Consider the following 12,965-nt stretch of genomic DNA (forward strand, 5'->3'; position numbering starts at 1 on the left):
AAGCCACAGGTGAGAGGAAGTCATCCATTAGGTAAGGTAACGTTAGCATCCTTCTGTAGTTTACCAGCTTTCACTTGTGGGTGTCATTTGTTCAATTTAGACCACTATGCAGCGTTTTGACACTAACATGGCAGCTATGTTACTGTGTTCAACATCTTTAGTGGTTAAAATGCCTTAGTTCTTAAAGAAAATGTTAAACATAGTAATATGTACTGAACAAACACCAGAATCACATCCAGAAAAATGTCACAATTAGCTGCATATCTTGGACTAGTGCTGAAGTCCATTAATCAATTAGTTAATTAACACAAAAGTAAAGCACATGTGAGGTTTTGCTTCTTTCCTCTGTTTCATATCCTATTTTGTGGTTTTGCACGGTTGGTCAAGCAGACCAAGACATTTGAAGACATCGGCTGAGCCTCTCAGAACCTGTAATGGACACTTTTCTGCATGTTTCCCCAAGAATTGGAATGCCAAAAGTAAAATGTGTGGACGTGTGTGTGTGTGTGTGTGTGTGTGTGCATTCATGTGCCAGCCAAATCAAGAAGAGGAAACTTTGTGAATGTTTGTTTCTTCCCTGCGAACCTCGTTTCCTCCACAGCACAAGAGTTTGTCACAGAGCTGCATGAATGTACAATAACGCTGGTCTGTGTGCATGTACAGCTTGGCAGTGAGTAAAAGGGGAATGAAACTGTGTTGCTGATTAACTCTCCCTCTCTTCTTCACCCTCCCTCAGCCACAGTGACGGAGAATAGCCCCATTGGTTGCCATGGCGCCCAGCAGCAATCCATCTCAGTTGTGTGCTTGAGCGGACTTAAGGGAGCGACAAAACAAGTACTCTGATGCAGTGGTGAGGTGCTCGCCCTCTTCTTAGGGAAAGTAAGTGTTTGTCGCCCTGTGTGCCTGCGACTTGAGTGTGTCTCTTTAGCTGCTTCAGAGACAGACCTTCATTCACTATTCATATCACACACCATTTACTGACCTCACTTCAAGTTTGTTTCCTCTACTGTTAGTGAGTGTTTTTACTTTCGTCTGCTCCAGCATGGAGGCCAAAAAGTTCCTGTCCAAGGACATTATGCAAGATGATGTTAACATACATGGGCATAGGTTAACATGTGTCATTCATTTTTGCAGAAAAAGCACTATAAGATAAATAAAACTTTGAAGTCAATCAGTTTTGAAGTGGCTGAAATTGTGAAATTGTCAGTTGCAGTAGTGGTTGCATGTCACTGCCCTAGTGGGAAGAATTAATTTATCACATGTTCTCTTGGTGGGTAAAGAAGACACATTTTGAGTTTTATCTGTCAGGATTTACATTGTACCAGGTAGAATGTTGTTTTAGAAACTAAAAGAAAATCACAAATGTTCAGAAAGAGAAGCTTCTTTCACGTGACATCAGTCCTGTGCAATCGAGTGGTTGAAGGACCTTCAGGTAAATGCACATTACGAGAGAAGGAGGTGCCTGCCTGCGGTGCAAAGGTAGCTGAGCATAAAAGAAAAAAAAACATGAAGCATGAAAAAAACATGGTGGCAGAGTTTTAAAGTTGTGTTGAAAGTCTGTGATGAAGAATGGGCACCTCCCTCATGCCTATCGTATGTGGCACACAAATTTACATTTTCATTTCTGTGTACACACCCACTTTACGCAAACCTCTCCTAACATCCTCAATGGTACAATAGACTGCATTCTACATTTTCTCATTTTTTGTCCTTTCTTTTGCACTGTTTCGCACTTCTTTTTGTTTATGTCTGGGCACTGTACGTTGACTGTCTTGCTTAATGTTAAATGTGGTACCACTGGCCTAAGAGAAACGAATTTTATCCCTTTTCTGTCCTTTTATATGGATCGGTTGACAATAAAGTTCTCTTGAGTCTTGAGATCATGCTCAGGATGTTCTGTTAACAATTGAACATCACTCACGGTGACCTTTGATGCCTGAAATGGCTTTTCTTTGCTGAGCCAGTACCTCCAGCTGAAATACATCCCTCCTATAATTTTCAGAGCTGTTAGTGCATTAGAGTATGTAAGAGTATGCCTTATTAAAATAAAAAAAAAGCTGAATATAGTTGGAAGATTTGTATTTGTCAGTTAATATTCAGTTTTGTTGTTAAGGGCGTCAGGGTTGTTTACGAGTACAATTAATTGGACATGTTCAACACAGATGCCATCAGTGGGGTTTGAAGCTTGAAGCTTGAATCCTGGCACCCTTAGTGGCTCACCCTGTTGGATATTGCATGCTCTCCCCATCACATAGCTGTCACAGACTTGTGGTTTTAGATGCTGCGTGAGAGACATTATGTTCTCATTCTGTTTGAAACTCTAATTTTTATAAACAAACCAGTGAGATAGGTGATCCACAGTGCCATTTTCAGGCTATTAAAAGCACTAAAGCATTTCCTTTTTCCCTCTCAGCAGCAGTGTCTGCAGCTGCCACGTGAGGTGGCACTGGATTATACTGTATGTGGAGAGGACCGGAAACATGAAGAGGGCAATTAGATTGCAGCAGTATGATGTATTATTCATTGTCATCATGACTAGTATGTCTTAATTTTTTAACGAGTATTGCCAGAACAAGTACCTGTCCCATAATAAATAACAAGTTATTAATCCATACCCGTTGTGGCTCAGAAGAAATAAAACCAAATGAGTGAAGCCTGTGGCCTTGTCATAGAATGGATTGTTCATCTAAATTCACACACCACAAAAGCAATCTGACAACTGAGTACCGCTTACTTCATTGACAGAAGAGAAGCTGCGGTGGCCATGAGCCAGCTGTCACCTGTCAGTCAGTGTCAGCTCAGCCAGGATGTCAGAGGAAGGCTGACAGTACTTGACACAGGACACTTATCAAGATGGATTTACAGTAGGTGCAAGGGGTTGTGAGGCATAGCCTGGACCCCCAGAGGAGGTTAAGATGGGAAGGTCTATTTACTGCGGACTCTAGGCCAAAGTAGTTCATTTTAAGCCACACCAGTCTGTCAGGTGAATTGTCTTGTCTAACCTCACTTTAACCTCATTGTTCTTTTTGGTCACTGCAGGTTTTGGTTTCCAGTCGGTACAGCTGGTTTCTGTCCATCACACACCTCTCACACAGGTGCACAGACAAAACAAAACTACAGTAAGTCCATTACAATCCGTATGGGATGCAAAGTTTTTTCTTTTTTTTTTTAAATATCTGTGGCTGTTGTAGTTTAGTTGTAAGTTTGTAAGGTGTAAGTTTATCTCAAATTAACCAATGGCTGTCTGGAGAAGAGAGTAGCCTTAAAGAATGATGTGTTTTGGAACCAGTGTATGAGATTTGTTGTAAATGCACTGAACCTTCTGCTACTGTCCGTGAAGCATCTCTGTATAAACACTGGTTGATCTATATGTCCAGCTCTCTCTCTCTATCTCACTTTTTGGTGACTCATAGAAACTGTTATATAAACACTTTGGTCTCATTCATTGGACTTTGGTTAATGAGATGATAATGAGTATGCACAGCATGACACCTTGATTTCTGCTCAGTCCCTCCATTTGTTCACCATGTGCTAACAGTTATGTCTTACTTACGTGTGTGAATTTACAAGTGCGGTACAGCATCTTTTTTTTCATGGAGAAATCTGAGAGTTCAATAATTTGAGAAATTGTGGTTTTATATGTGGATAAAAACTGTCTTAATAGGTTGTTATCCTCAATTCTCACATGGCAGGTAGAGAGTGTGTAAGTGCGAGATGAGAGATGTGTGGTGGAACCTTTGGTATGCCAGGGAGGTAAATGTCAGATCACAGTCAGACACACACAGTCGGTAAAAAGCCCAAAACACACACTTGAATACACACACTCTTGCACACTTTCAGTTTCAGGAAAAAAAACACTCACGCACACACACAAAGATGCAGGCAGGTCGCTCTTAGTGCTTTCTGAAGCTGTTGATGCCGATGATAAATGACAACCATGACATTACTCCCCACAACGCATCCAAGTCTCTGATTCCTTGTTTGTTTCTTGCCTTTAAGAGAGATGATCTTTAAAAAATAATGATTCTACTACAATAAGAGTTTATTGATTACTAATTAGAGGAGAGTCTCCCTAAAGGAACATTGTCTTTCAATGCTGGCTCATAGGTCAACCTGCCTGCTAACTAATTAGGACATAGACTGAAATAAAAATAATGCTGATATATCTTTGGCTCCTCATGGAACTGGAAATATCAACAGTAAATATTGTGAGGAAAGTGTGAGATAGCAAGGTTTTCTTTTTTTAGAGCTGCCAGTTTACAAGTTCATCGTGTATGTACAACAGAGGAGTCAAAGAGATCACACCATTGTTATCTGTTTCCATTGTTGTGAAATACATTGAAATCACCACGTGAGTAAAGCCTGGTTTCAATGTATTATCATTCTTATGTTTTACAACTTTGTAAACTTGTCCGATTCCTGATATTCAGTTGAAAAGAAACACAAGCGCAAACTCCCACCTACATGCAATCTTCAGTTCCTGGTTGAACCTCAACATCATTTCACTTAATATCAAATTGTTTAAAGCCTTTAAACTGGAATTTCACTTATAAACAAAAACATTTTACTCGTAGAAACAGTCCATTTACATTTGTCACTGTAGCATCTCTGTATTCTTATGCTGATGACCGACGGTTGTACCTCCCAGAAACATTTGAACTATTGAACCTGCATTTACGCACTGGTTGTCATTTCTGAACTTCACTGCATTCGTTTGTGTTTTTTTTTTGTGTTAGTCATTTGGCATTTACCACTAGTGTTCACTAACAGTTGAACAAGCTGGTCAGCTAGCTACCTAATTATCACACAATCAAACAGCAGTTTTTCTTCTACTCTTTCAGGTCCTGGTATGGGTGCTCCCCTGGTGACGGTGGCTCTGGTGGCTCATACAGTCACACAGCTTTGGGGGAAGCCGCTCCTCGGTGTCAACCACTGCATTGGACACATTGAGATGGGCCGACTCATCACAAAAGCCACCAACCCCACCGTGCTTTATGTCAGTGGAGGGAACACACAGGTTGGTGGCCTCAGTATTTCCTTTGGCACAGAACTTCTGGACAGCACTTCCTGTTATCAGCTGTCTGTGAAACAGTGTTGACAGAGCTGTAACATACACTGAGGTATAAGCTGATGTGGTACAAATGTAACAATTGGACTCTTGTGTTCCTGTGCAGGTTATTGCATACTCAGAGCGGCGGTACAGAATATTTGGGGAGACCATCGACATCGCGGTCGGCAACTGTTTGGACAGGTTTGCTCGAGTTCTAAAGGTGTGTGCCGTTATGGTCCTCATTAGAGCGACTGTTCACCTTTCACTGGATGTGATCGATGTGTGTGAAAACTTGTGTGGATCTGTTTCTCCACTCAGATTTCCAATGACCCCAGTCCAGGCTACAACATTGAGCAGATGGCCAAAAAGTGAGTGGAAGCTTCGCTGGACTGTTGTGGAACGTGTTGTGTACTTAATGTTTGTTTTAACACGACTGATATTTTGACACTGCTCTGCTCATGTCCGTGCTGTCAGAGGGAGTCAGTATGTGGAGCTGCTGTATACAGTTAAAGGAATGGACGTCTCATTTTCTGGGATTTTATCCTACATTGAGGTGAGTGGGACTCTTTATCTACAATAAGTGCATTCATCTAAACAACGACTTCCTCCTCTGTTATCTGTTGACATAGTGCAGATGTTAATTAGGAAATGGCTAAAACTTACACTCAAGGCTGCAGTTTGATGTCTGTGACTTCATCACTCTCTTGAGTCATGACCCCAATGGTTGTTTTCTCTTTTTCTTCCACAGGACGTCTCTCATAAGATGCTGAGCTCTGGTCAGTGTGCAGCAGAGGACCTGTGTTTCTCCCTGCAGGTACCAACACTATCAGTCTGCTCATAGAGTCCTGCCTTACATGCTGGATCTGTGTAGCTCAGCTAGTTAAAAAAGCTTCATAGAACCATTTGTAGAAGCCATTTTTAAAAAAAAATAAAGCATCATTGATTAATCTGCAGGGGCACACACACGGAGCTCTGTTCCTCCATAGCAGACAGCGACCAATGGCATCTCTCTCACTCACACACACACACACACACATTGACCAATACTTGTGAGGCTGCTGCTGTCCACAGTGCTGACCTCCACTTGCCACCGCTGGAAGTCAATATCACTGTCAACTCGCCATCCACTGTCATGGCAACAGGGGGTTAGGACACTCACGCCACACATGCACGTAATCAAAACATGACGTGGATGTTGTGATTTAGGAGCGGAACGTTTTAATGGAAATCCTTTTGTCACTTTTTGTAATGTCTACTGATGACATGTTCAGTTGAACTTTTGGAAGACAGAAATTATTTGACAGCAAACACTTCAAAGGAGGATGTGTTTTCGAAGGCACTTAATTTGTCTGTATCACGTGGTAATCAGAGCACTATTAATTGATCTATATTGTTTTTATTATGCTTGTAGTCTTGTGTCCTTTATGCTTATAATGACCCTTTGCCAGACTCAAAGCAGAAACACCTGTTTTAGTCAATATTTTATAGAGACTATTTCAATAAGTCCCCATGCCACCCTGAGAGGAACCAATGTGAAATCAGAAATGATGGAAAGAAGCTATAGTATGCGTCTTTTGCCAAAGCTTCATGAAAATCTGATCAGTGGACATCTTGCATGATAAACCGAGCAGGACCAGATTCTCGACAGTGGTTGACCTAAATGAACTCCTGTTGAGCTGTTGACCTTGCTCCACTCACGGTATGAACACACAGTCAGAGAGAGGAAAGGGAGGGCAAACACATAATCCATAATCCATAGCTGCCTGTGTGCAGTGAACACCGAATCAGCTTTCCGCAGCAACAGGATCTGAAAAAGCTCAGGGTATTTTGCAGGAGGCGACAGCGCGCTGTGATCATTCGCCACACAGCTTGTGTCTTTACACCTGTCAGAGCAGACAGGAAGTCTGTGTGTGTGTGCGTGCACATGTGTGTTTTGTTAAGGTGATGTTGCTTTAGTTTGGCATTTTTTCATCTGGCTTCAGCTGAAAAAAAAAAAGATGTGTGTGTATGTGTTGTATGTGTGCTTGTGTCTTTGTGTTTAAGGTTCAATAAGGGGTCATTTTTTTTCCCAGTAGCATTAATTTTCTGTGCTCTGTTCTGTCTATTTTTGTCAGTAATCACACGGGCTGATGATACAACCAACATGTTGTTATTCCACAAGCCACACTCCCTTTCTCCCACAAACATGCGCAGACGCACACACGCGCACACAAACACACAGGCTTATATACCGGAAGCACAGAGGCAGAGAGGATATTGTAACAAGCATCCGAAAAAATGTTGGTCCAACAAGTGAGACAAGGCTCCCGTCTGAATTAAAGAGGATTATCTCTCTTAATTTATGCTAATTAATGCACACAGAGTAATGAGAGCAGCATGTTATTGTGTGACCGAAGCCTGAGAGTGAGTGTGTGCGTAACACTCACTCTCACAAACACTTACGAGCTCCCACAACCGCATGTTGTTGCACCATTGAAGCCTGTTGCTTGTGAAGCTACACAAATTCTTTTTCACACGATGTGTGCACACACTCACACACACACACACACATAGCTTTGACATTGCATACTTCATGCCAAATCTCCCCACCATTGCAAATACACACACGCTGATTCCTCTGTGGGACAGTCCTGCTGGTTGGATCCACATTCTTGCTTCTTTGCACCGCTTTATACAAAACCTAAAAAACTTTTGAAGTGTCTCCTCAAGTCACCTTAAAGCTTTGTGAGGCACTCAGATGAAACCTTTTGTCACCATGATATTCCAAAACAGAGACTCAACAGTAATATTAGACATTGGAAGTAGCCAGACTGATGATGTCACTGCTGTCTTACTCACCTGTAGGGGCCCCATATGCTAATTGTTGTCCTTGTTTCTGATCCACCACTTGTTAAAATAATTAAATCACATGTATACTGTGCAAGTACAACAAAGCTACCCATCATTCCTTACAACTGCTGCATGATCATAGAGGACATCGCTGTATCTCACTGTGGAGCACCTAACAGTGTTATGGGATAAAAATATTAGAAAGGTTTATACTTTATATAATGACAAGCCAAGGTGCCAAACACCTAATTCTACAGTGTGGTACAGAAATATGTCCTGGCATTACTATGGCACTGTAAGAGATACAGTGTGGATACACTTTGTCTTTATCATTGCTGCATTTTTATGCAAAATTGCTTCATATTGTTGTAATACCACAAAGTATGTTAAGTTCTCTGTGAGCACATCGTTTCGTTCCACAGATGCTGTCAGGCTGAGTATCATATGAATCCCACGCTGCTGCCCGAGCAGATAAAAGCCTCTAAATCGCCGCTGCATGCTCCAGGCGCCCAGCGCGTCCCTGGAGTAATATCATAAGAATATTACAGGAGTGATACAGTGATTTCCATTAAGGGCAGTGGGCGGCGCGCACACAGCCCGTCTCCTATTGCGATATACGTGAGTGCGCGTCCGTCACCAACCAACCAGCCAGCGAGCCAGCACTCCTCCAAGCCAACAGCCGAGCAGCACCGACTCGAGCCAGACCGATCCGAGCATCCAGCCCTGCCGCTCCGCTGAGGCAGCAGAGGAGGAAAGATGACCTGGTAGCGCATCTTTACGCGCCCGACCTGCCGTCCGCCCCTTTTAAACCCGACACTCTGCCTCTTCACGGCTCATTTTCTCGCCATGGAGATGGCAGTTCCCCGGACCGATGTTCTCATCTCTCAGCTGCTCCTTTTCAGCCAAATAGGTAAGAAACTGGGAAGGATTAAAAAAAATATATACACCCGGATTTAACTGACTGTGGTGGCTGACATGTGATGTGTGGACGTTTTGAACGCTGTCAAAAAAATTGAGCTGTGCGTCTCTTTTATTCCCTCGGATATTTAACACCCTGCAGACTTGAATCAGTGTTTCCAAATTTGCAATCGGCGGCAAAGAAAGATGAATGTTGCGTGTAGATGGCATTTGTTAGAACATGCGTGCAAATGTGTTCCTACAACATGGGCCACCGCTGCAGAATCCACTCAGATTTAGTTGAAGTGAACGGTGTGCAGTCCTTGCAGGGCTTTTCCTCGTCATGCTTTGAACAGGTTGAGCGGCTCCTCCAAACACATGTTGAAGTATGAATGAAATTGTGCAGTGTGACGACGCTCGGTGTGTTCTGTTGTCTGGATTTGACGGAGATGCTCCAACTGCTCCCACATGGACTTTGACTTTAGAAACTTGACTGTTGTTCCAAGGTCCATCTACGTTTTTCTCATAGGGAGAGACATTCCAAAAGTAATTGATGCTTTCTTGTGAATTTTGAGACCTTATTGAGCTTAAATGATCAATTCTATACTGTAGATCTATATGTCAGTTCAAACTTACAGATATTGATTTTTCCACTATGGATGGTGAGCGGCTCCATGGCTCTCCTTGTGTAAGAGAAGTTCACTTTTGACCATCAAGTTTTCTGTCAACTGGGAGTTTTGGTGTTTTGATTAATAAGCTCTGAAATATATAATCACTTCATGCTCTTGATAGAGAGATGCAGCAGAAGTCTTATCACTGTCATGAACCACAAGACAGAAGCAGGGTAGAGCGAGGCTAATACATTGGCCAGGGTTAGTTTATTACAGGTGTATCAATGGATGTCAGCCAATGAGTGAGCAGCTGAGACATGAGATTCTTCCTGCTCCAATGTTACTGGTTTCGGCCACAAATATCCAAATGGGTTGACATAAACTACATACACTATGTCTTATGTATCATCAGCTTTTCAGTTTAATCTGTTCACGCAGGGCCACAGCGTTTTCCACGACAGTTGATAATGAAGCTGAAGAAGTTCCCAGATTTGAGGAGCTACTTGAACTCCATGAACAACCCCCGGTACCCCCCCCCCCCCCCATTCACTGATCTTCAGTTTTGCTTTGCATGACATTTTGATTTGACCTTTTCTAAGTGGAAATGGAACAGCATGCTGAAATGTTCAACGCTGATCCTTAACAAGGTTGTCTAATTCTTCTTATTCCGTCATCTGTTCAAGGAAAGTGCAGGAGATAAATTTCATGACATTCAATTCAGGAGGCCGAGATCAGAGGCTTCCAAGCGTTTTCATGTCCTGAACACAAACCTGCATGTTCTCTTTTGATGAGATTTTGCATGATCAGATTAACTCAGATGAGCCCATGGGGCATTTTTTTATTTAATGGAAATTGGTGCAGAAAGAGACAAACGCTGATACACGGGATGAGTGAGCTCTGTCCTTCCTCAAGCCTTCCCTCGCGTCTGATTGGTTGTTTCTAATGACGGCAGCGTTATTGCAACTGCTCTTTCATAAAATGAAGATAACAGTTCCCAGAAATATCGGTGGCCTTTAACTTCTAGCTCCATCTGCTGTCGCCAGACGTGAAAGCAGTTCCTGAATTAACATGAGATCGTTCGAATCAAGTCATCCCAGGATAGGCTGGCTGTCTGAAATCTTTTTCTGGTCAATTTCAGAAACGTCTCTGCACATTCAAAGTTTGTTTAAGCTCTGAAGCTGCAGCAGTCGAGTCAGTTTCAGCAGATGATTGCGAATTTAAGCTTGTTGATTCCCTTTGCTGTGGCTGCACGTTTACATGTAAGCAACCATCTGCCGCGAGTTGGTTCATTTCCTTTAAAATGTTAGTGTTAAAGATGCTGTTTAGATATGTGGAGAGAGGAAGATTATTTCCTTTAGGGAAAGGAAATAGAGCATCCTCCAGCCATCTGTCCCACAATATGCCTGGACACCACTCAAAATCACACACAAACACATGTTCTTACTCAGCCTCTCCCGCACTAACACACACATACAAGTCGCTGTGATGTCGTGGGTGATCTCATTTTGGCCTGGTTTGTCCAAGCAGTTCTGCCAGTGAGAACACGATCTTCTAGCTGGAGTCCTTCACGGTGCCATATGGTTTTGCAGCAGCACGGTCGCCTCTATACATCTGACTTCTCAGTGGTTATCACACCTCCTGGTTCCATATGTGCAGTTCAGCAGGAACGGGATTTTAGGCTACGTTCCTGTTTTGATGCATCATTTTGACAGTGAATGTATGTAGATACAAGTGTTGGAAGCCCCTGTAGCTTTGAGTTTTTGTATCCTGTGATCCCCCTGGTTAGAGATTTAAAACTAATCTGATTCAGCTCAGCGTGATGGTTGCATCTGCGCTCATCCCTTCTTCTCTCATAGCTCCTCTCTCTGTAGGCCTCATTTGGTTCTTTTGTTTTCTGCTCTTCATCTGACTCCTTCTACCCTTAATCACTCCCAACAGGCAGCTCCCTTGCTGGATGACTCACTCCTACATTTTCAGAATTTTGGTGCAATAATGTGGTACCATGAGAGGACCACCTCATGGTAAATTGTGCGTTGCCTTGTTGCAGTCAGTATTCCTATTTAGACATACTTTTAGTGAGTTGTTTAGTCACTGTGTTTGAATTGGAAGTGTTGACAAATGCATTGCTGGATGAATAGATTGATGGTGCATGGTGTTGGTTAGATGGAATGACACAACCACAGCCTGCATGACATTGATTCAACGGCTCAATAAGTGTTTGTGTGTGTGTGTGTGTGCATGTGTCTCTCTCTGTGTGGGTGTGTGAACAGTTGGTACCTGCAAATCCTAACAAAAAAAAAAAAGCCTCCACTATCAAATACAGCAAATACTACAGGCTCCCTATACATTGCCACTGAAGAAATGTCCCCAACATACCACCATACAGCATGTCATAGTGTGTTTTGCTTAATGTGAGTTCAGTGATCATATGGTCTCCTTGTGATACCATCTGGCCGCCCGGTGCACTCCGAGCATGCAAACCAGGGGGGTTGCATCCGGTGGCATAATAGGATGCCTGATGGTGTAATAGTAATTGCCTACAAAATACTGGCACACAGCATACTGAATGTGTAGGATTCATAAATAATATGTAGAGAGCACTAATGATGGATAGGCAGATGCATAGTGAACTACAGTAGGGATGAAACTGGGTATGATGCTTACCTTTAAACTATCTTACTTGCTGCTGAACTTACAGAAGTACATGTATGGGTTGATGCAGTAATGTTTAATACTATTCCACCGATCTATAGGTGCAGAAATGTGCAAGTAAAGACAGGGAAAAAGAAGACCGCAAGCTAGTAACCATAAAATATAAACAATGCAGGGTTCAAAATACTTTAAATGTCCTAAGGAAATGCATTCAACATGTTCGACCTGAAGGACACACGGTGTGTGTTTTGGTGAGTAACAATGAATGTGAACATGTTTTTTGTTTGTTTACAAGAAAACGCCACGGGGTACCTTTAATGAGGATCACTCTCACCCAGCTGATATGTCATCCGTTTGATAAGGTCAGGATGGGGTGGGGCGGTGTCGGTCTGATGGATTCGATTGGTTCACCCCAGACTGAAACGTTGTTTCGGTTAACTTTACATGTGAGTTAAATACCACAGTAATTAGGCCCTTGCTGATTATCTCGTGCTGCACTATAGGCTGACAAATTGTGAAATCTTCCACTTCCTCACACTTAGAAGACAGGTCCGTTACCTTAAATAGGGACATTGGCTCCAGCATCATGTATCACTTCCACTTCATGTTGACCCTCAAGCACAGTCTCAGCACAGTCCATGCCAAAGTGTTGACTCACACTATATGAGCCACCACTTTGTTTTCTTTCTTTCTTTCTACTTTTCTGCTCTTCTTTTTTTTGCAGCTGCACACGAGTTATAATTGTGTCTTCCTCCTTCTAGCTTTAACTCAATGCTTAAGATGCGATTATGTGCGCGCTGACTTCCAAACATACACTCGCACACACTCGCACACAGCCCGATGGAGTCAGGCTCTGTAAACCAGCCAAATAGAAATCTTCACTGAGGGAAATAAATCTTGTTAGAAAGATTTTCCAAAGCCGCCTT

General features: G+C 42.6%; 2 protein-coding genes across 3 annotated transcripts in view; both read left to right on the plus strand.

Moving 5' to 3' along the window:
- The first annotated feature begins 4,845 nt into the window (after positions 1–4,845).
- On the plus strand, positions 4,846–7,102 carry LOC143315242 (tRNA N6-adenosine threonylcarbamoyltransferase-like). Its single transcript, XM_076722842.1, has 6 exons — positions 4,846–5,017; positions 5,175–5,270; positions 5,369–5,418; positions 5,525–5,603; positions 5,799–5,864; positions 7,094–7,102. The coding sequence occupies exons 1-6, from the start codon at positions 4,850–4,852 to the stop codon at positions 7,100–7,102; spliced, it is 468 nt and encodes a 155-aa protein (XP_076578957.1). The 5' UTR covers positions 4,846–4,849.
- Positions 7,103–8,537: 1,435 nt separating this feature from the next.
- The window catches only part of ptprz1b (protein tyrosine phosphatase receptor type Z1b), a 49,546-nt gene continuing 45,118 nt past the window's right edge, over positions 8,538–12,965 (plus strand). Inside the window, exon 1 of one of the 2 annotated variants that reach the window (XM_076721762.1) lies at positions 8,538–8,789. In XM_076721762.1, coding sequence (XP_076577877.1) covers positions 8,726–8,789 — 64 coding nt within the window. In that variant the 5' untranslated portion in view covers positions 8,538–8,725. The remainder of the gene's footprint in view (positions 8,790–12,965) is intronic. The other variant, XM_076721763.1, reaches the window with a different exon arrangement.

Source organism: Chaetodon auriga, chromosome 22 (genome assembly GCF_051107435.1).
Source record: "Chaetodon auriga isolate fChaAug3 chromosome 22, fChaAug3.hap1, whole genome shotgun sequence".
Classification (NCBI taxonomy): Eukaryota; Metazoa; Chordata; class Actinopteri; order Chaetodontiformes; family Chaetodontidae; genus Chaetodon; species Chaetodon auriga.

Coding starts and splice junctions, on each gene's coding strand:
- LOC143315242 (XM_076722842.1), top strand. CDS start 4,850: ATGGGTGCTCCCCTGGTGACGGTGGCTCTGGTGGCTCATACAGTCACA. Junction 5,271..5,368: donor GGTTTGCTCGAGTTCTAAAG/GTGTGTGCCGTT, acceptor TTCTCCACTCAG/ATTTCCAATGACCCCAGTCC. Junction 5,419..5,524: donor ATTGAGCAGATGGCCAAAAA/GTGAGTGGAAGC, acceptor CCGTGCTGTCAG/AGGGAGTCAGTATGTGGAGC.